At 36.8% G+C, this 20,571-nt stretch overlaps 2 protein-coding genes across 3 annotated transcripts in view; both read right to left on the reverse strand.

Annotated features, from left to right (window-relative positions):
• vat1l (vesicle amine transport 1-like) overlaps positions 1-7,741 on the reverse strand; it is a 34,918-nt gene extending 27,177 nt beyond the window's left edge. Inside the window, exons 1-5 of the mRNA XM_053513901.1 lie at positions 7,455-7,741; positions 6,757-6,886; positions 5,345-5,560; positions 4,159-4,301; positions 2,019-2,122 (exon numbers count right to left, since the gene is read on the reverse strand). Coding sequence (XP_053369876.1) covers positions 2,019-2,122; positions 4,159-4,301; positions 5,345-5,560; positions 6,757-6,886; positions 7,455-7,669 — 808 coding nt within the window. The 5' untranslated portion in view covers positions 7,670-7,741. The remainder of the gene's footprint in view (positions 1-2,018; positions 2,123-4,158; positions 4,302-5,344; positions 5,561-6,756; positions 6,887-7,454) is intronic.
• Positions 7,742-11,377: 3,636 nt separating this feature from the next.
• On the reverse strand, positions 11,378-16,642 carry bola3 (bolA family member 3). Of its 2 annotated transcripts, none has more exons than XM_053512618.1 (4): positions 16,486-16,642; positions 15,940-16,072; positions 15,765-15,853; positions 11,378-13,350 (listed from the first exon to the last, which is right to left on the reverse strand). In XM_053512618.1, exons 1-4 carry the CDS (start codon positions 16,513-16,515, stop codon positions 13,285-13,287), a joined length of 318 nt encoding a protein of 105 aa, XP_053368593.1. In that variant the 5' UTR covers positions 16,516-16,642; the 3' UTR covers positions 11,378-13,284. The 2 variants fall into 2 exon arrangements, with proteins under 2 accessions (XP_053368593.1, XP_053368594.1); XM_053512619.1 differs by having other exon boundaries at positions 15,940-16,063; positions 16,486-16,635.
• Between the last annotated feature and the right edge of the window lie 3,929 nt (positions 16,643-20,571).

Below are 20,571 nucleotides of genomic sequence, written 5' to 3' on the forward strand. Positions count from 1 at the left end.
TAATAACATTAATGTAGCCCTTATCAAAAGAGAGCCAAAGGCTTAGAAATTTAGACATCTGATTGAGCAGCGAGTCTTAATCATATTTTTGTTCCTTATGCATTAACTTGAACAATGCATTTCCCTTATAATCAACACTACTGGACCACACATGGATAATGGATGCTTTAGTGTCCAGAAGTAAAATGTCAAAGTCGATTTTATAATCAGATAATAGAGAACATTCACTGTAATTCTGTAATTATAGCACGGCCTTTTTAAACAGCGCTTCATCTTTGTCATTTTTAACTATTTTCCTTTTCTAAACCATGGTGTGCAATGGTGTGCAAAAGTTTCCACACCCTTAAAACAAAATTGTCCAAAAAAAAATAAAAAAATGTCCAATCGCGTAGTTATAAAAGTAACATTTTATACACACTGATCAGCCATAACATTATGACCATCTGCCTAATACACAGTATACGCATTTTACTGCCAAACCAGCCCTAGCTCACCAAAGCATGGACTCCACTAGACCTGTAAAGGTGTGTTGTGGTATCTGGCACCAAACCTTGTCAATATAGGATGCTTTAAAACCCCTAAAACCCAAGCAGCAAAGATACATACCGGCAAGTCAGCATAGGTCAATGACAATAAAAAAAAAAGAAAAAAAAGTGAAAAAAAAGGTATCATTACTTTTATAAACAGAATGTGTGAATGAAGTCGCAAAAATTTAGAACTCACAAAATCAGTATATTATTATTATTTTTTGTTTACAGAAAGAACCGAAAACAACCATGGAAACATGTGATTGTGTGTATTTGGGCTATTTCTTTGCCTTTGTGGCCACTTCATGCCACTCTATACTGCACAATCCTGTGCCCTATACATGTTTATTAAAAAAAAAGTAAAACAAATAATGTGTAAAATGATGGATCCTCCATGGACTGGACTTGTTTTTTTCAGCACATCCCAAAGATGCTTGATTGGTTCAAGATCTGAAGAATTCTGAGGCCAAGTCAACCCTTTAAACTCGCTGTCGTGATCCTCAAACAATTCTTGAACTATTTTTGCAGTGTGTCAGGGAGCATTATCCTACTTAAAGAGGCCACTGCCATCAGGACACACTGGTTCCATCAAGGAGGGTATTTGGTCGGCAGCGATGTTTAGGTAGGTGGTACGTATCAAAGTATCGTCCACATGAATGGCAGGACACAAGGTCTCTCAGAAGGAGCACCTGCTGGCTTGCCTTTTTACTGTAGTGCATCCTGGTACAATCTCTTTCCCAGGTAAGTGATGTGCATGCACTCATCCATCCACATCAAGTAAAAGAAAATGTGATTCATCAGACCAGACCACCTTCTTCCATTGCTCTGGTGTCCTGCTCTAATGCTCACATGCCCATTGTAGGTGCTGTTTTGTGGTGGACACAGGTCAGCATGGACATCCTTACACAACACACTATGCAATGAACCGATGAACTGTGCGCTCTGACACTTTTTCACTGGAACCAGCATTAATTTTTTTCAGCTATTTTGAGCTTCAGTATCTTTTCTACTGGATCTAACTGCACTACATGAGCCAGCTCCACAAATGCATCAGTGAGCCTTGGCTACACAAAATACTCTCGCCAGTTTACTGGTTTTCCTTTCCTCAGACCGGGATCGTTCCACTAGAGCTGCAGTTTTAGAGTTGCTTTCTCCCATTTAGGGTTGTCTAGTCAACCGCCAGTAGTCATAATATTATGGCTGATCAGTGTATACACACTGCAGAATTTTTATACAACCTCTTTTATAACAACCAAGCAGATTTTGGATCCTCAGCCAATCCTTGGCAAAAATGTAGCCACTCGTGCTGGCATAGCTATTCACTGCCGTCAGATCAGTTCCAACAAGCCAGAAGCTTACACCAAAGAACAAAATAAATCAGTGAATTTGCTTTATAATTTGGACCGTTTACATTGTAGATTTTGTCCTTTCTTTACTTTTAAATCATAAAGAAGGTCATTTATGCATTTACCAGTAACTAAAATTACCTACCGTAAAGGATATACGTGCCAAGGGGCTTCAGGAGACTCAAACCTTTCCCTGTGTTCTCGCCGCATAGACAATCGAGAACAATGTCCACTCCTTCAGGAGAAATCCTAAAAGAGAGATGAGATTTTCATAACCATCTGGGTAATCATTTCACCCAGGGATGAATCCAGATCAATCCTGATATCAGTTATCAGCCCGAAACTTCACATATTCGGACAAAATGCTGCAACACTAACAATCAGTACCACCAACTAAATGTAATGTAAAGTTTGAATACTAAGTTAATAAGAACTAAAACAGTATCAGGTCTGCATAAGAGTTAGTATTCTCTGAAATACAGCTCAGATCCTGCATTCTGGTATTTCGTTTTTGTTTCACTCCTTTTCCAGACTCACTGTTTTAGTGTCTGTAGCTTTAATTGAACTGCCCCTGGACGCCCAGGAAAGAAAACTGGGGTTTTATGCACCATTTCCCACCTGTTTTCCCACCCACATTTCTAAAGAACAAAATAAAGGTTATACCTGAAGAAGGCTCAGTTAGCCATCAGTGGTTAATTGTTAACGGCTAATAAGAGTTTCTTAAGAGTTAAATAAACCTTAGTTAACTGTTAACAGTGAGCCTCTACCCACCAGCCTATGCTTATTTACTGTAGATCTTAAAAATGTCATCCTGAGAACGTCAGAGCTCAGCAGCACTGGGCGGAGTTGAGCAGACCTCGGGAGCTAAGCACTAAGCCTGGAGGAGGGTGTGTATATCGGGTCACAACAGGGGGAAATCTGATTTGCTTGTTTAAACCCTGGCTGATACAAAAATGAAAAAAAAAAACAGCAAGGGATTGTTTTCCTGTTGTTTATTATATCTTCTTGTGTGTTCATGCAGACTGGATGTCTGGAAATGTCTAAAAAGTGAGTTTTGCATTATAGGTCTCCTTTAAACGCCATTATATAAAACGCATCATTATAAAAAGGAGTTCATTGCCTGCAGGAAACGGCACCATTACATTAAATTAATTAAAACTGTTGATTTAAAAAAGTAGATTACTAATAATAATAATAATGGAATAATATCGATGCATCTGCAATTATATACTAATATCACGTTGGTCTTTTCTTGATTATAATTTTAAGATTTAGTCTAGACTGATCAGCCTCTCACATTAGAAAAACTAATGAATGCTCCGACAAACCCATCACCAGAAATTGTACCTGATAAGAGCTGAACAGCTTTCACTAGTGAGTCCCATAAACAAGCGATATTGAAAGGCATGAGAACCATGTCATTAACGTGGAAAGTTCCCCAGTCCATTGCTTTTCTGCTCGGCTGTTCGGACCGCCTGCATTGTGGCCTCGCGATGCCCAGACTCTCACCTATTGTAGGGACTGACTTGAAAGAGCAATTTAATTTTGCTTTTCTCCTGATCCTGGGAGGAATGTAGAGCTATGGAGATGAAAGGAGTATTAATCTCCCTTCTCCTACTCATTTTACTTCTATTTATTAGCACTCGAATGTACACAAGGGCTTTATTCGAGCTCCATCAGTCAGCACGTAAAGCTAAGGGTGTTCATATTGATCGTATGGACCGCTAATGTTACACTAAGGTTGCATCACTCCGCGCCCGCTGTGTGTCCGGCTGATTAGAAACGACTTGATAAGCGTTGAAAAAAACCTTTTGTCGAATCAATGCCGACATGCAAAGTAATATGGAAGATATTTTCAATCGAAAATTACATTAAGTAATGTCTGGGTGAAGTCCACTGTGGGGCAAAAGATTAAGGCCTGTCTGCGTTTGTGTGTGTGTGTGTGTGCTTGAAAGAGTGTTCTGGTGCCCCTCCTTTCATTAAAGCACTACAGCCGAGCGGAGTGTTGCCATGGGGACTGCTGCCACACAGATCCAGAGAAGGTAAACGTCTGCCTCCTCAGATCAGCGCGGTCCTCCGAGCGTGACTCACATTATCATAGCCTGATCACCCCTGATCATCCACACACTCTGTTCCTCTCTAACCTCACCATATTTCGACTCCCGTCACATCTTTTAGGTTTCTACTCAGTGTCACCGAGTGATTGAAGAAAAAAAATAATAATAACTCACAAACACACTTAAAACAGACCAGAAATATTCGAAACAGTTCATGTTTCTGCTTACTTTCGGACTTCTGCTACATAGTCGAGGTTTCTGTCGAACAGGTGAGTGACGGAGTGACGGATGGCTTCGTGTTTGAAGGGAGAGGCTGTGCCGAACACCGTGACGTTGGGGACGGTGGCGCACAGCTGAGCAACAGCTTGACCCTGAGAACAAAACATACATTAATAAACAGGAGAGGAGCCCAGCAATGAAAATGTCACCGAGGTAGAAAAACGGATAGAACACAACACAAGAAATAGCGTAAAACTGAAAACGACACTGGTATGATGTTATTAAAGGTTCATAAATTTCTATCACTAATTCAGAAAATGCTTGATACAAGTGATCTAATTTTCTGCACTGCAGTATTGAATTATGCATTTGGGGCATGTGGAACAACACGGCCAAGAGCAGGACTGTCACAAACATCAGTTCTGTCCACACACACAAACACACACTGTTGTTTAGTTAATATTTGCATGAATGCAGCTTGAACATGGTATTATTTAAGATAAAATTATAATAATAATAATAAATATATTATTAAAATGTAATAATAATAATATATATTATTAAAATATAATAATAATAATAATATAATTATTAATAATAATTATATTATTATTAATAATAATACTTATTATTATTATTATTATAACCATAGTTATAGAGAATTTCTCTGAACACATGGTTATTTAACATTTTTGGAAAGAGTCACTAGTGTTAAAACTTTAAACCAATCATAGGTATAGGAAGATTTTTTCAACAATTATTACCTAATCCATAGTCAATTCAGGGCAAAAACTATTAACCAGAGAGGAGCAGAGCATCATGTCTGCTATAACAAAAGTGATAACTGGAACAAGCTGAACGTAAATATCCCATTTCATTCATTCTAATTGTATGTGAATTAAAACATTTGCATAGACAAAAAATGTAAATTATTTACTTATTCGCTTTCTTATGATAGGAATACACATTTTACAATTTAGAACAAAAATTTACAACATAATTATAAAATACAGCTATATTCACATCCCTATATCAAAGTTTTTTCTTGGATGCGCCACAGAATGTTCCCATAACCCCAACAATAATGCAAGAATTATGTCATAAGCCTTAAATATTAAACACATTTATTTTTTATTTACTTTTCTGGACCTGTTTCTATATCCTTATAAGCATAACCCCAGGCTCAGAGGCTTACCACTCCTCCCCCTGCTGAGTGAACTAATACAGACATCCCCTCCAAGAGATTGGCCACTTCAAACAGCATCATGTATGCAGCCACAAAGTTCACAGAGAAAGCAGCAGCCTCGGGGAAAGTCATCTCATCAGGTATCTTATAAACCCAATCCTGCTGCGTGCAAACCACCTCGGCCCAAGCGTTGTAGTTTGTGAAGGCCATTACGCGATCACCGATCTGTAAGCACATCATAAATAAATGCTCACTATAAATGCAGAATAATGTATAAGGAAATCTGGGGAGCGAGATGAATGAAATCTCATTTTTAATTACTGTCTAAAATCTAATCCATTTATAAAGGGGGCTCCTTACAGATTTAAAACCTTTTTACTGAGAAAAAAACATCACTGAAGCCTTTTTGCTACAGAAGCACTAGACTATTGTAGGATTCTCTACATACAACTTTCAAGGGTTCTCAAACAGAGGGATTATACAGCCATTATTCGAAATTTATTTATAGCTGGTTTTAACTGAACCATTTCAGACACAGAAGATCATAGATTCCCTAATACACACTGATTATGCATTTCATTTTATGCAGACATCCATCATGCATGACTAAGAGAACTGATTAAACAGCATGCAGATGTTTGGTCATTAAAGCTGCTGATGTTTCGAGGAAAAACACACAGGGTGAATAATCACTATGACTACCTGATCACTTAATGGAACTCACAAGGTGTGTCACAGTTGTTTCAAAGGTTCTATAAAACATTTTACATTTTTTATGTTTTCTTAAAATTAATTTCAAATTCTACTTTAGCTGCTTCCTTCGAGGCAGTGGTTCTCAATCATGGTCCTGGAGGACATCCTGCCTCTCACACAATTTTCTCAGCTTCCAGTATACCTGATTTAACTAATCAACTCATTTACAGCTTTTTCAAACCAGGATTAGGGTTGAGATCCACAGCTTTAAGGGTTAACTCTTGCAGATCCCTCCAATTCACACATTAGATTTGGCACAGGGTTTATGCTGAATACCGTTCCTGATGCAATCCTCACATTTCTATCTGGGCTTGGGACTGGCACAAAGGGTGCCCTGCAACCCCAATAATTGGATTTAAGGCACCGGCTAGGAATTCAACCTGGGCCAAGTGCATGGCATGCGAGAAGCCCAACCAATGCCCTAACTGAGAACCCCTTTATTAACAGTACTGTCTCGTGAAACACTGGCTTGAGCCTTAAAACAGCTATGTTAGAGGGACAAGACTCTAACTTTTAATTCTTGCTGATTGAACCACATCTCATCAGCCTCAGCAAAGACTTTTGTCCTAAACCCCAATTTTCTATATATTGCCCAACACATTTTGCTTTATGTATAGGTTTATAGTTAGACACATATGAGTATGAAAGTCGATGATTATGTCACGTACCTCAAAGCCTTTAGTATTTTCTCCCACAGCTTCCACTATTCCAGAACATTCAAATCCAGGCACTAGAGGGGTTTTCGGAGGATTATCAATATTTCCTTGACGTACCATGAGATCAAGGAAATTCAATCCACTGTTTAATAATAAAAAAAAGAAATAAAAGAAAAATCACATATTACATCATATGACAGTCCATTAAATATACAGAGATTGTTTTTTTCAAGCCGGCTGCACAAAATGGTGCTAATGATATCTTTAAAAAAAAATTTTTTTTAAATACACAATGCAAATACTTTACCCTGAAATCCCTGATATAAATTTCTCCATATTGTTTTTGTTTTATTTTTTTTATAGATTTGCATCCAATTGTATCCAATGCCTTTTGTATTGAGGTAACGGTGCAGCTTAAATAAAACTAAAATGTCTCGTATGAATCAGCATGTTCTTTTGATATTGTTTTGTGCCTTTTTGAAAAATACTCAGAACTACTGAGATGGCATTTCTCTTCATCGCAGTCACCCTAAAGCACCTGTTCCTTATTATTATTATTATTATTATTATTATTATTGCAGGTTTTTACTGCAACATGTTGCGCACAGACACTTTACATCTCCAAATAGACATTTTAAAAGCAAAAACATTCCAAAAAAAAAAAAAGAACAAGAATAGAAAAGAAACCAGGATAATTAACCATGCTGTACCAGGCTTTAACGCGGATTTTCACTTCTCCTTCTTGGGGTTCAGGCATGGCTTTCTTGGTCACTTTGAGTTTGTTCAGACCCCCGAAGCCTGTCAGCAGCACCGCGCGCATTTCCTTCGAGTCCGGCGCAGTGACGGCGCTCTCCGGCTCTTTAGCTCCGTTCTTCTCGATCATCTGCTCGGTTTCCTCCGCCGTCTCCGTTCCCTCCTTCGCCATCTCTGCTACCGGTCTAACGGTCCGCGCGACGCTCCTCCAGCAGCGACTTCACGCGGCACTGTGCGGACAGCAGCGCTCCAGCTCGAGCTATTACAAGATTTACGGTAGACTCCAAAAAAATATAAAAAAAAAAAATTTACCGTAAAACTCCTAAGGAGTGCGAGTACAGACTGAAAGATTGGTCTCTTCTAGTCTCAGCCCACTCCAAACCCAAAATATACTGCAATTAGTTTTAGAAAAAATTTAAAATCCACCATGTACATGACATACAGCTCATCCTTTTATCCTCCTCATAATCGTAATCAGACCTGCTACACTGTATCTGTCCTAACATTCATCTAGGAACCTCTAGGAACCAAACACTGCATTCACTCACTCATTCACTCTGCAGCCTATCCCAGGAGATTTAGGGCACGAGGACAAGCGCTTAAGCTCTGTGGCTTAGTGGTTAGCACTGTCGCCTTGCACCTCCAGGGTCTGGGTTTGATTCCCGCCTTGTTTGTGGACCAGTGTGTGGGAATTGCATGTTCTCCCCATGCATGGTGGGTGTCTCCAGTTCCCTTCCACAGTCCAAAGTACATACAAACTTGCAGATTAGGTTAATTGGCATCCCCCATAGTGTGTGAATGAGCGTTTCAGTGTATACCCTGTAATGGATTGGCACATCGTACCCTGGCCCGTGCCCCAAGTCTTCTGAGATAGGGCTCCCTCATCCCTGTATACAGGATAACGCAGTACAGTATAGACAATGAGTGAGTGAAAGTGAGCGAGTGCATGCCGTTGGACTGTGGAAGGAAACCAAAGTACCTGGAGGAAACCCACCAATCCCGGGGAGAACATGCAAACTCCACACACTGGTCCACATACGAGGTGGGCATGTGCTAACCACTAAGCCACTGTGCCACTATATGTTAACACAATGTAAATTAATCTTTGAAGCAGGGGTTAACTATGACAATATTTTGCTGAGTGGAAATAACTGAGGTCTTACACACTATAGAGACAAAAATATTTGGCCAAACCTGTTAATTATTGGATTCAGGTGTTTCAATCAGGCAGTTGAAGGGCAATCTTAAAGCTTCAGTATACCAAGATATCTTGGGCAATGCCTTACCTTTGGGGAAGGTCCTTTTCTATTTCAACATGACTGTGCCCCAGTGCAAGCAAGGACTATAAAGACATGATTTGTTCAGTGATGAAAGAATATGACTGACCTGCAGAGCCCTGACCCCTACCCCATCAAGCACCCTTGGGATGAACTGGAATGGAGATTGCAAGCCAGACCTTCTCGTCCAGCATCAATACCTGATTTCATAAATTCTCTACAAAATAAATATACACAAATTCCCCCCAAAAAACACTTTTGGACAGCTTTTACTATTTTTGGAAGGCTGTCCACTAGTTGCAAAATGGGGACAAACTCCATATTCAAGTGTATGAATTTGAATACAAGGTCATTGCAGGTTTGGCTTAATAATGTTGTTCATTTAGTGTAACATGTTCCTCACAGGGTTGTATGATATACAGTAGTTTTTCTCTTAAGGATTCTAGAAACTTTTAGTATTTTTTTAGTCTGTCTGTGTGAACATTCAGCAAAAATATGCATATATATTTTTTCTTTTAAAAATAACAAAAGCAATAAATGTGAGTAAAAAACATAAAAACTGCTCAGCACAAATGGCATGAAGCTCTATCTAATTTAGCTCTATTAAGATCAATAATGTTTGGTATAATGGCTGCCTCTAAGGGAAAAAAAAATCAATGAACACTACTTCCTCAATTATACCCAGTTCTCATTGTCATGATTACTGTAATTCTCCATGAATTCAAAAACAATTATGAGTAGTGGTTGGTTGTATCGAAGGATTATTGCTTGTGTTTTTGAGAATGACTTGAGCTAAGACTTTTTATGATTCGTAACACTGACGAAGGTCCACCTTACAGTTCCGTAAGCCTGTCTATTATTTAAACTATCACATCATACTTTTCTCAGTCCCTAGGTCTATTTAATGTTGTGGAACACAAAACACATCATATTTTCATTTACATTATTGCAGCTATAAACAGTCATTCCTACTGTAAATAGACTTTGTGTCTCTGTTTTATAATGAATATGACCTCTATATAGCTTGTCCTTCTACCAAGTAACTGAAAAAAATCTCAGCTCTGAAAGCTCTAAATAAACCTCTGCCCAAAGAAGACTTCATCATACGATCACTTACACACATCGTTGATCTCTAGAGCTCGTCAGCCATGCGGGTTCCTGTATACCACAGTCAGCTAAACTTTGCTGACATAACTTGTAAGTTATGATGTTAAAGAACATTAATAAACCAGCAGCACGGTGGCTCAGTGATTAGCACCATCACCTTGCACCTCCAGGATGCAGGTTCGGTTCCCATCCCAGGTTTGTTTGTGGAATTTGCCGAATTTGTGGAATGTTCTCCCTGTGCTTGGTGGGTTTCCTTCATGGTGCTCTGGTTTCCTCCCACAGTCCGAATACATCCAAATTAGGCTAATATGCATCCCCAAATTGCCAATAGTATGTGTGTGCCCTGTAATGGAATGGCACCTGGCAGAGGGTGGACCCGGCTTTATGCCCTAAGTCTCCTGGGATAGGCCGCCCATGACCCTACATATAGGATAAAGCGATATAGTGATGAGTGAGTAAGAGTGAAAATGATTAAACCCCTTCTGACCAATCTGATAAGAGCATTCAACAACACTGCATGAGAAAATATGTTAATTACCCAAGTTTATTCGGTAACAAAGGCTTGAACTACATCCATATATGTTCTCGCTATCCTTTTAAATTCCATAATTACATTTCTCCTCAATGCCTGGCTCATAAATGTTTATACATTTTACAAAATAAGGTTGTGCGGGCAAAAGCAGGAGTTAATAATTATAGTCGAATTAACGAGCAGTTTAACAGTCAGCTATAGTAGCTACCCGGAAAATGAAGACAAATTCATCTAAGTGTGACTGTACCAAACCCTGAAGGCAGTGCGTTTTCAAGCTCCAGTTCTACCCAGTGCTCGTTTAAGGGATGATTTACTGTAATTCTACCTAATGAAAGCTCTTTGAATGATTTCCTTTCAGGTTTAGTTCATGCTGCTGTCACAGTGATTGTTGCAAAGGGAGGCATATTAGTCCCCGCAGGTCTATGCATTCTCGCAAAAAAACTCTGTCTAGAGCAATGATTGTAACAATCAGTTTTTCACCACAAGCAATTCTAATGATTCAATATTCTGTGTCATCATCATTATTGCTGTAGTGTTCGGCTAAATCATGTTCAGTGCTTAAAAATTAGCAGCATCTGTAGGCAAAAGCATTCCTATCATCTTGTTGGTACATTCAACTTTAAAGTTAAAGTTACGGAGATCCTTATGTGATTAAACAAATTACTTTTTTTGGTTTTATATAAATATTGGTACTCTATGATAAACAGTGAAAGTGCAACGAGTGTACCAAGTCATTTTCTAGTATTGGCTTAGTTAATAAGAATACAGACACTTCAATATGAATATTGAATCACTCATCCATATACAACATGTAAAATCCATTTTGGCTCAAATACAAAGACCGAGATGGTTGTTGCAAAACGTGAACCATTTGAACATGAATGTGGAGTCACTGCGTTGTACAACTACGAGTTTCTTTTATGACTACTCACAAAAAAAAGGAAAAAATATGTTCTTTTATACCAAATAAAATTTATTCTGTAACATTTCATCATTATGAAAAAGAAGCTTCATTCTTCTGGAAACAATAACATTTATGGACTTTAAAGGAAAACCTGACATCTAGTGGATAAACATGTAGTTAACAATTTTAAAAGGACCGTCACAATGAATCCACCGAAGATATCAGGATTACATAAATTACACACATATAATAAGAGCCATACTCTTTGAATCTATGCAACGATCAAGCATAACATTAAAGTCACTGCGAGGTGAACTGAATAACATTCATTATCAATTATACACCAGTTAACTAACTAGTGACAAGATCATAAGCACCCAAGTTTTGGTGCGATCCCACAGAAAAGCCAAGTCCATGCTGACTACGATGGAAAGTTATCAGAACACTCAGCTTGCTGTGCATGTGGCTTAGTATGCAAAGAGTTCAAGGTTTTTATCCGGTGTTCAAATTGTCCAGATCGCAATCCTATCAAGCATTAATAGAAAGCACCAGACAAACAAGTCTGATCTATAGAGGCCCGACCTTGCAACTTAAAGCACTTAAAACGATCTGCTGCTAACATCCTGGTGCCAGACACCGCAACACATCTTTAGAGGTCTCGTGGAGTGATGCCTCATAAGATCAGAGCTGTTTTGTTGGCACAAGAGCAACCTACACAATATTAAGCTTAATGTTTTGTGATTTAATGTTATGGCTGATCGGTTTATCCATATAAGAAAGAAAACCACAAAGAAATGACAACAGACAAGAAGTGTGATTTAATGGCTTTCAGTTCCTTATCTTCACAATCAATCAAAATCACAGAGAAAAAAAACTAAAACAAAGACATGTCAAAAATTATATCAAACACAAAATGTTTGACAGCAATTATTCATGTGTAAATCAAGTATAATTGGCTTCGTAAAAAACACTAACAGTAACACCTTTTTCTGAGTTGCTTTCCATGTCGTTTGTTTTCTCAGGCTACAACAGTGGCTTTAAGATACTGTGTCATTTTTGTGCGCATTGCAGCATTCAAGTCACTTTTTTGCAATACTACAGCATTTGGTGCGTACTGTAGAATTCAAATAACAGGCCTCATTTATCAAGCTGCATCTGAAGAGGAGCGTTTCACAAAAGAAATCTGGTTCATAAAAATCTATTAAGTCTGGGTGAAAAACAACTAAAGAAAAGAGAACCTTCCATATCCTATGAAAGTTCAAATCATATCGATCATAGTAAACAACTGTAGTTCTATAAACGGATTATGTTGGAAAGTTTAAATCGATTATTTAAACCTGAAATGTAGTCATTTCAGAATAATGGTTTGATTAAAAAATAATAATAATAATTCCATATATGCAGATGAATGACACTAGCCATTTGTGTTAATTACGTGAAAGTAAAGACACCCTACATGGCATGGGGGAAGCATTAGAATGATCATATCGATTATTGTGACTGATGTGTTACAGTGGCGAAGCTGAAATAAGAGAACATGTAGTGGATGCCAGGAGGCGCTTTTTCACCGTTTACATTTTCGGACGTTTTTAGCTCTGTGCGTTTTGCCTTTTATAGTGTTTTGTATAAATCACTAAATATAAATCAGCTTTGTTGTAAGCACACTTGTTAATTTACAACCTGGAATTATCAACATTTGCAAGTAAGTACAATGAGAATCTAAATCTTTTGTAAGTGTTTGGTCTGGCTTATAAGAAAAAAACAACAACTTATAAGCCAGACCAAACATGTTACGTTTTGTACTGTATTTCATGGTTGATAAATGAGGCCCATTAAACATTTTCACTCTGTCCATTTAAATATCACGTAATATCTGAAATAGTTAAAATTTATATTTATTTGTAATAATCAGGGCTAATAAATGACACCGGATCCAGCAGACATCGGAGCTTGGTTTCGAGCAGATTCTACTTTTTTGGAACGTCTGTGAAGATCCGCAGTCCGTGCATGCCTTTAATCTCTTCTTTTAGTGCCTGTTAAATAATACATTTTAACAAGAGTGAGCAAACTTTAATGACCTCATATGACATTAGTGGCTCAGCGCAAAACAACAGCACAAGTACTGACAATTACATAGGTAATGATGTGCAATAAAGGTAATGAAAGTAATTAACTGCAAAAGGACATTGTAACGGCTGATCAAGAACAACCCAATCATACGCACATATATATATATATATATATATATATACACACACACGTTTTTGGGTTTGTGATCTCGTTTTTTTTTTTTTTTTTACATTTCTTACCTTGTTATTTTGTTTTTTCACTTTTCAGGACAGCGTAATACACACGTACACAAGCACTTAGTCAAAACTAATTAGACTTTTTCAGTATACTGTGTACTGGGTACAATGACGGGACTGCCTGCTTCACATTTGAAACTCTGGCCCAAACATGTGGAAATGGCTTGGAGCGAGATCATGACTGTACAGGTGATGTGGCTATAAATTCCAGCCAAGTTCATGTTTGTGAATGATTGTATTAACATTTCCCACAAACAGTGTCTTTTCTGCTAGTTAATGACAAGTAATCTCTCGATTATCAAGGATCAGGCGTTTTACCCGCTGAACGACTGCAGTGGGCTCTAAGCCACCACGACCGGGTTTATCATTCACAGCCGTACGACCTTCTTTAAAACATTTTTACCATTAAGATGTTTTACCCTGGCTAAGAATCTCATCGCGGTACTCTGCTTTACACCTTCATTTAACCCAAAATTTCATTACAAGACTAAGGCCCGTATTTACTATACTTCTCGGAGTACGAAATCAATATTTTCAGAAGTAGGAATAAGAGCTATTTATCAAAATTCTTAGAATAGAAAATCACCCCCATCTCCAACAAAATGTAGGAGAGCTCCGGAGGTGTCCTAACTGGTCAGCGTTTTAATAACACTGACAAAGAGCTCATAAAAGACATGTTTAAACAAAAATGGAATCCTTTTCTTTCTTTATTTATTTCATTTTTTAATCGCATGTGGTGTTTAACTGGTCCAATAACAAACATGTTGTATGCCGTCTCCACAGGTGACCGATACTGTACGTTTTTCTAGTAACAGAAGATGCAGCTTTGAAACAGTGACAAAACCGACGGTGTCAAAAATGATAAATTCAACTTTGCTTAATAATAAATTAAACTCTTACAGCACCGCAGATTTATACATTTCACACCAAGCAATGTAAAATCAATGAAAAACAAGCGGGCTGTGGGCATCATTCATGACACGCACATTAAAATTATCAAATTTATATACTTGTATTAAATTATATAAGTGTACACAACTGTTTATTTTAGATTCTCTGTTATAGGCAGCATTTCATCACTTCATTAACACGGCAGGTCCCCGAAATTCCCTGGTTTGACTTGAAGGCCCCTTACTTAATTTATACGTACAAAAGATGTCTATTCTAATTGAAATTAAATCAAACGATCCTAAAAAAACTCTAAACGACTTGATTCTTATTCTAATAAAAAAAAAATCGGAATAGGATTCCTATTCTAATAAAACTACAGTTGTTCCTGAATATTGCTCCCAGGACATAAAATATGTCGGTGGTGTTTGACCTCCTTACACAAAATAGACTAGTATTTGCACATCCATTGTGTATACTTTTGATCATTACTTGATTAATAATTTATTTGTTAGGTTATTGTATATTGTATATATGTAGACATTGTACATCGATTCACATATCTGTAAAATGTACCAGAATTATGCAAACGTCTATTTCTCATCTGCAGTCCCTGGATAATACCCAATACAAAAACAATTTTTGTTATATTATATAGTTATTTCCCCCCACCCATCAGCAAGAGATAGCACTTTAAATTCCCCCATTAATTTAAATGAATTGTTTCAACCGCTTTAGACAGGGTTTTTGACAAACCCAAAGGGTCCACACAACACTACTCAAGTAGTGAACAAATGACAAATGCAATGAACAATGTTCACACAACAAGAGAGATTAAGGATCTGTAAAATGGCAGGAAGGTAAAGCAGGGTGTCCCAACACAAATCAATTCTTGTGCATAAAGTGAAGTGCTCGGCAAGTGCCGAATTCAACTTCATCTGAATCCATCGATGCAAAGCCTAGAAACACTAAGGGGGCTAAATGCATTCTCTTATAATAAAACAATATTCTATTTTGACCAACTATTCTATTTTCAATAAATCTATATTCTGTTTTATTTTATTTTTTTATGCATTCTAATAAAACAAGTTAATTAAAAAAAAAACTAGTATCTTCAAAAACTGGTCAAAGCAATCAAAAAAAAATCTCTCATATGAATGTTTGATGTGTAAGTAATAATGACGATCAAATTTACATGCCAATTCATGACATCATCTGACAACTTCTAGCACTACATTGTGTTTGGGACATACCTGATTTACTAACTGGTGCTGCTGCACTGTTCTTTTCCCTCTGAATTCCTCTGACGCAATATGGATTTCATACATCGCGCCGCAGCCACCTGAAATACACGTAAAACCAGTAATCCTGATGCGTGCTATAATAAAATGTAACAGATTAGTGAGGTTACTGATACAAACAGTTTACCTGAAATATCCACGACTTTGAGAGATGAGGCTTGGGGAAACTTTTCTTTCAGGATTTTGCCGATGCGGATCTCTCCATTGGTGTTGGTCGTAAAGGACCTCTGTGTCTCTCTACATGATAACGCCTGAAGAGTCTGTATGTGATCATCAACATTTAAACTGCACTGATCATATACTGTATACAGCTATATTTATATTTTACAGTAAAACAAATTGATTGCTATGCAAAGCTGTTAAGTCCACTCTTAGCTAGTGTAACAGCAACTTAGTTTCCACTATAGAGATTAGTACAAAAAAAATAGAATAAAAATAATCCTGCATGATTATAGTGGTAGATTTTTAAGGTTTGTTCTTAAAACGTTAAGACAACATTACAGCTTTATGTACGATTTAATTTGTGTAAGAACGCATAAAAACAGACGTTTCTGTACAAATCTAGATAAGCACGCGTGACCATTTTAACAGTAATCTTTCAAACAAATAGTTTTAGCCTCCCTGCTAGCTAGCTAGCAAACAGAGACAACTGAATGTTATTCCAAACACTTACTTTACATCTCAGTAGTCTGTGAAGAGACATTCCGAACCTGACCGCTATACAGACTGATATAATTAAATAAAACTAAATAAAATTAAATAAAATACCAACAAAAAGCTTCACAGAGTGCTTAAGAACTTGCTGGTAAAAGTCATGCCCGGACGGCTGTAGTCGCACAAATATGACGTAATCTCGCTTGACGTAAGCGCGAGGCAGGAGATACACCCGCCATTTTGGGAAGGGCAAAATAGAAATAAAAGAGATTTATAGAAAAATGAAAAAAATCTACAAATTTGATCAGGGTGATGTAAACATAAATAAACGTAAAACATAAATAAACATAAATATAAGACATTTTAATGCAGAAATATAATTTTATAAATGTATAACTATATTAATTAATTATTGGTGGCACAGTGGTTAGCACAATTCCCGCCTCGTGTCTGTGTGTATGGAGGGAAAATTGGTTGTTTTGCTTCCACAGTTTAAAGACATATAGATTGGGCTAATTGGTGTTCCCAAATTGCCCATAGTGTGTGAATGTGTGTCCGGGTGTACCCGTACTGTACCCTGTCTGTAGTGTGTGAACGTTGACTGGAGGTCTTACAACGGGTTGTAAAACTTTCACCTAGTTGGAGGTTCCTAGATGCATGGATGGAATTAATCATTATGTCAAAAGCCCATTATCAACAGAAGGAAATGGTTATTAAAGTAGCTTCTTTTCTTTTTTTTTTACGGTAAAGTTAACTTTGGAATATATTTGCAACTAATTTACATCAACCAGTATTTTTCCCTACTGAAATCCTCACACTACAAACCAAAAGCAGCACCTCAAAGCTTTATAATGACAAAAAGGGTTTAAAAAAAAAAATAACATTACTCCAATTATGCTATGAGGCATCACATTGATTGTGTTGCCCATATAACAAGGACTCAAAATGTACAATAAATCCATCAATAAAATTGTATTTTAACAAAATAATAAAATAACATCTCACAAGTCAATAAATAATAAACAAAAACAGAAAACTATTTTTTCTTCGGGAACACTGAATTTAGGTTATTTTTTGGGTGGGGGAGGGGGGGGGTAAAGTGTGCATCAATAGAAAGTTAAGGTAAGACCATGTCAGTCATTAAAGTATATTTATGGTAATGCATAGAATGCATTGAAATATAAGTTTGTTGAGTAACTTTACTAAAACCTGCATGACATTTCATCATTTCATAATTGTAACATGTACACAATGGCAGCGGTTTATATGGGGGACCATTATAAGAGTCTGACTATTAATGGACTATAACATACTTTTTTTTTTTTTTATGAAGAACAGTTAAAGAAATTCCAAAATAACAACTTTACACAATTTGTATTCAGGAATAAGAGTTGCTTCTTATAGGGCATTTACTGTATACTTTCTATATTAAAATGGCATCTATTATGCAGAGTGTTCTCTGTTTAGTCATTTTTAAACATTTAGTAGAAGGTTGGAGCTTAAAGAGCATTGGATTTCCCTCTAATGTGACTCTTATATAAGAACCAGTAGTGGGCAAAGTATATGAATCGTATACTTGAGTAAAAGTAAAGATATCCTGGATAAAATTTTGATTAAGTATAGTGTTGGGTGTAACGCGTAACAAAGTAAAACGTTACAAAGTAAAACATTACAAAGTACAACTTTACAAAGTAACGCGTTAGAGTACTTGGATTACTTTTTTGATGTAATGAGTAATCTAATGCGTTAGGTCCGCCATTTAAGTACCCAGTTCTTTAGTTACTTTTTCAAAAATGTAATACGTTATTTAGACAGCAGTCATTCCCAAACCCCGCCCCTGATAACACCCCCCCCCCCCCCTGTTATTCCTGCTGTTACACCCCTATCTCACGGTAAGATAGGGGTATTAGTAGTTAACAGATTATGAGTCAAAGTTCGCTGAGTGTTGATGGTAAAATAATTATAAAGGTCTTGACTAAATTTGAATTTGAATTTGAATTAAAACAACATCCATGAGGAACCACTAAGGAGTTTTCATTTTCTGCAGTGGAAAAGTACTCTAGTTACTTTTATCAGAAAGTAACACAGTAATGTAACTGATTCATTTTTAGTGACAGTAATTTTGCAATGTAATTAGTTACTTAAAAAAGTAATGTCCCCCAACACTGCTCAAGTAAAAGTAGAAGTCCTCTATTTACATGTCTGTACAAGTATGAAAAGTACTGAGCTTTTTTATAGTAAAAGATCTAAGGAAAAGTACAGATACATGAAATGTTAAGTATAGTAACAAAGTATAGTAAGTATAGTAACAAAGTAAATTTACTTTATTACACCCTTAAATACAATTCCACCTCTGATATCAGATATATCTGATATTTCTCCGGTCTGGCCGCTGTGCTGTTCTCTAAAAGAGTCATGACTCAGCAGTAGCTCATTTACGTAGACAAATGGCACGCTTGCAAGAAGAGTGAAATAAAGGAAATTTGAGGTATGAATCTACTTTGGGACTGCTTTGAGACCTATATTAACTTGTTGGAAAAATACAGAATGGGACCTTTAAAACAATCTTGGCTATGGAATATGAAACATGGATTATAGATGACTTCTTATGATAAATAATGATTAAAGCCTTAAATGTGGCTGCTATGAATTCAAGTTTTGACATTTAAAGAAAATAGTATAACTGTTTTCAGTTAAAACCAGCAGTGTATGTGGAAATGAACTGTAAGGATATTACTTATAATAAATCTAATTGCCATACTGGACAAGGCAGAGGAAAGTTTCAAATGTACATGAACCTTCTCTCAGGACTTAAAGTAGGAAGGCAACATTGACCGAATTGGCAAAAACCTCCAGAAGAGGACGTACTTCCCGTAACCACTGAGGAAGTTCAAGTTTCTACGTGAGCTGTTGGCCTGACACTCCCACAGCTACCACTGAGTTTATGTCTCCTACTTAAATGATGGTCTAATTCAGCTGAGCTAATAAGCTGAACAGGCTAAAATGTATTGTCACGTCAGCAAAAAAAAGCTTTATTCCACATTCACATTCCACATATACGCACAGATTTTCCTCAAAAAATATTTATTTTCTCCCAGACAGCACTGTATTTTATATTCACAGATGCCATACCTCAATCTATGCATTATTCTTCTTTATACATTATTATTATCAGAATTAGATGGACTTCTGCATATACTGCAGAAAATATGTTATATTATTAGTCATTTGTAAAAAAACAACTTAATTCTTTTTGTAAATTTTGAAACATTGAGATGGTTTTCCAATCTGTAAATCACACACAAAAAAAATAAGAAAAACACATTCTCTGCTGTTCGTCTTTTGTCCCTCTGTATTTGTTAGATTTTAAACAAGCAAATCAGAATTCTCCCTATTGTGACATCATATAGCAAAATATTCTCTCCCAGCTCAGTGTGAAGCCCTGCCCAGTTCTGCCCACATCTGTTGTACCATTTTTAAGATGTACAGTAAGTAAGGCTAGGCTGGAAGGTAGTGGCTAACTATAAAGGCCATCTTATTCTTATTTCTCCCTTAGAATATATTACTTTTGCAATTAGCAGTTAGGAGTTATCAGCTAACCTCTAAGGACAACCTAGCTTTCTTCAACTAGTTTAGTAACTTTTATATCACCAAATATTGAAGGTGTTTAATCAAGTAACAATCTCATATATTTTTACTTAATGATGTTTGGTGCAAATATCCATGGGGAAAGCCTGAATAGGAGTGGGGAAATGACTGCGAAAATCCAGCATATGGATGTTAACAGTCTCTCTGTTCTGATTGGCTGGGAAAATACAATTTGTCAAAAGGGCACTTGGCACAATTTATTTAAAGCTACAAACCCTAAAACAGAAGAAAAAAAAAAACTGTAAGAAAATCAAGCCTACCAGAATGCAGGATTTAAGTTGTATTTCAACTTGAACACTAACATATGACCACAAAGACTTATTTAGACCTGATGAAAAAGTAGTTTAAAGAAAAGGCAATATCTTGTATATATAGTTATATATAGTTATATATAAATAGTTTGCTCTTAGGAAATGAATAGAAACCAGATGACCTACTGTATAGAGACATAAAACTG

This window comes from Clarias gariepinus, chromosome 15 (genome assembly GCF_024256425.1).
Source record: "Clarias gariepinus isolate MV-2021 ecotype Netherlands chromosome 15, CGAR_prim_01v2, whole genome shotgun sequence".
In the NCBI taxonomy this organism is placed as follows: Eukaryota; Metazoa; Chordata; class Actinopteri; order Siluriformes; family Clariidae; genus Clarias; species Clarias gariepinus.